General features: G+C 48.7%; 1 protein-coding gene across 1 annotated transcript in view; it reads right to left on the reverse strand.

Annotated features, from left to right (window-relative positions):
• The window catches only part of LRP5 (low density lipoprotein receptor-related protein 5), a 92,577-nt gene extending 91,069 nt beyond the window's left edge, over positions 1 to 1,508 (reverse strand). Inside the window, exon 1 of the mRNA XM_010136682.1 lies at positions 1,313 to 1,508. Within this exon, the coding sequence (XP_010134984.1) occupies positions 1,313 to 1,506 (194 nt within the window). The 5' untranslated portion in view covers positions 1,507 to 1,508. The remainder of the gene's footprint in view (positions 1 to 1,312) is intronic.
• Between the last annotated feature and the right edge of the window lie 843 nt (positions 1,509 to 2,351).

Below are 2,351 nucleotides of genomic sequence, written 5' to 3' on the forward strand. Positions count from 1 at the left end.
CTTGTGGGGTGGTGGGCATGCACTGCTCCATCGCAAAGCACTCTGCACAGACTGCTGGAATTAGTGTGTGCAAAGGTTTGGCCCTTTTCAAGTGGCCTTCGTCTACCTTAAAATGAGCAAAATAAATCTGACTCACAAATTACAGCTCTAAGTTTTTACACACACATGCAAGTAACGTTTACACAACTTCTGTGTGTGCGGTACCTGCAGGATCAGCCTGGAGACCTCGCCCTCTGCCGATCGCCCCCAGATCAGAGAAAGGTATTCGTGTTGTGTTTTATGGAAATCTCAGATTTTGAATTTTGAAAGAGCATTTTCCCTCTGTCCGCGAAGCCGCGCCCAGCTTTTGAGCTACCCGTCCCTTCCGCAAAGGCCCCGTCCCTTGTCTGTGCCTCTGTCAGTCAGCTCTTGTCATGGACCACAATGGCACCATTATCTAGCTCTTACACAGCGCTCTCAAAGGAACTGCAGAGCCTTTCGTAAAGGATGTCGATATTGTCATTCCTCTTTTGTGAGTGTGAAAACCGGGCATAGAATGCACCTCGGCAAGAATGGAAAATGCGGTGGGTTTTGGGGGGAGGCACGTTGTTCTCTTTCTCAGATTCGCGTAAGGAAAACTCCTCCAACCTTTCTCGCTGGCAGATGACGCTCACCCTTCAGGACCAACACAGCTTGCTCACTGAATGCTGCTCAGAACTGAAGGTGCGATCTCAAACGTCTGGCTCCGCTCTGTCTCCAGGGTCACCAAGAGCCAACACTCAACAGCACCTCTGGACAGGAGCCACCAATCAAGCTCTCATACTGTGCTTTCTACCAAGCGTTAGGAAAACCTGCTCCCTCGCAGCCTGAAACAAGCTGAGTGTGGTTAATTTATAGGCATGCCACAAGGGACACCTTTGGACGGGGCCACAGACAAGTGTGTCTCCACGTATATTCCCTGTGGAGAAAAAAACCCAAACCAGCAGCAACACCATCAAATCCCAGTAGTGAACTGTGAGGCTGCCTAGAGCAAGGATAAGTATCTCCAACTATTTTCAAGACACATACGAGCCTAAGGAAGAAAAAGCCTGCAGTACAAGAGGGCTATAAACAGTCTGTGGTGAAATGCTGATACAAATAGTTTTACTCTGAAAACCAGTTTTATGGGATGTGAGACTATTTCACTTTTTGCAAGGCTATTAACATTCACATTTGAGAAGAACAATAAGGAACTGGCATCATTCCAGTTTACTGAAAAAAAAAGGCCGAGTTCAAAAGGAATGCAAGAGGTCAGAAATAACGTACAGCATCTTCTTGACTAAAGGGAACTTACCTAAAGGAACCATCCAGATTTGCCCTATGAATGAAACTCAGTTTTGCATCAGCCCAGTAAAGCTTCTGCTCATCAAGATCTATGGTGAGTCCATTTGGCCAATAAATATCCGAATCGACAATGATTTTCCGCGTGCTGCTGTCCATTCCTGCCCGCTCTATCCTGGGCGTTTCGCCCCAGTCAGTCCAGTACATGTACCTGAAGAAGAAAGCAGAGAGGCACAGGGGTTACACGGCAATCCGGACACGGCTTTGCTTCAGGAGCGCAAGGGACAGCCGCGCTTTCCAAAGCCCCGAAGCGTATCTGCATAGGGTGGCGTGTAGACACAAAACTTCAACATACTTATTAACTCATTAACATACTTATTAACAGAAATCAACCACAGTTCCAGAGGGTGCAAAAAAAGTGCTTCATGACAGCATCTCTCACAGCATCGCTGCTGCACCACGTACCACCGTTCTCTTGCCACGCCAGGCAGCACCTGACTGTCCTAAGCATTTATAACTGAGCATCCTCCCCGAGCGGCCACTCACCAGCCTGACTCACCTCCCTACCTACCCGAGCAGGCGATGACCACAGCTGAACCTCCTCCTGCACGTCCGTATGCAGAAAATACAAGTGCCCTGACATTTGTTTCTGTCAGTAAATAAATCATGAGTCTGCACAGACTTAGAATGACATGAGGTTAAATTTTGGGGTGGTTTTTTGCCCCTTTCATCCATGTCCCCGTTTCCCTTCTCCACCTACGGACCATTTAAGCAGCTTGAATGGAGACCTTAGCGGCACTTACAATTGGAAAGGACGAGATCAAAATGTGGCACATCACACCACATCTGTGTGAGACGTTGAGACTATACAGTCAGAAGAGAAGCCTGATCAGAAGAGGACAGTCAGTTCCCAGCGGGTAAACATTATCCAGCATAATACACCCAGGGTGCAAAGCGGGCAGGCCACGGGGGCAAACACACCACGGCCCCCCCCTTGCACCGGTACCCCAGGCCAGCGAAACAAAACCGCTTTTCCCTGGGAAAGCCAACCC

This window comes from Buceros rhinoceros, unplaced genomic scaffold (assembly GCF_000710305.1).
Source record: "Buceros rhinoceros silvestris isolate BGI_N320 unplaced genomic scaffold, ASM71030v1 scaffold6825, whole genome shotgun sequence".
Classification (NCBI taxonomy): domain Eukaryota; kingdom Metazoa; phylum Chordata; class Aves; order Bucerotiformes; family Bucerotidae; genus Buceros; species Buceros rhinoceros.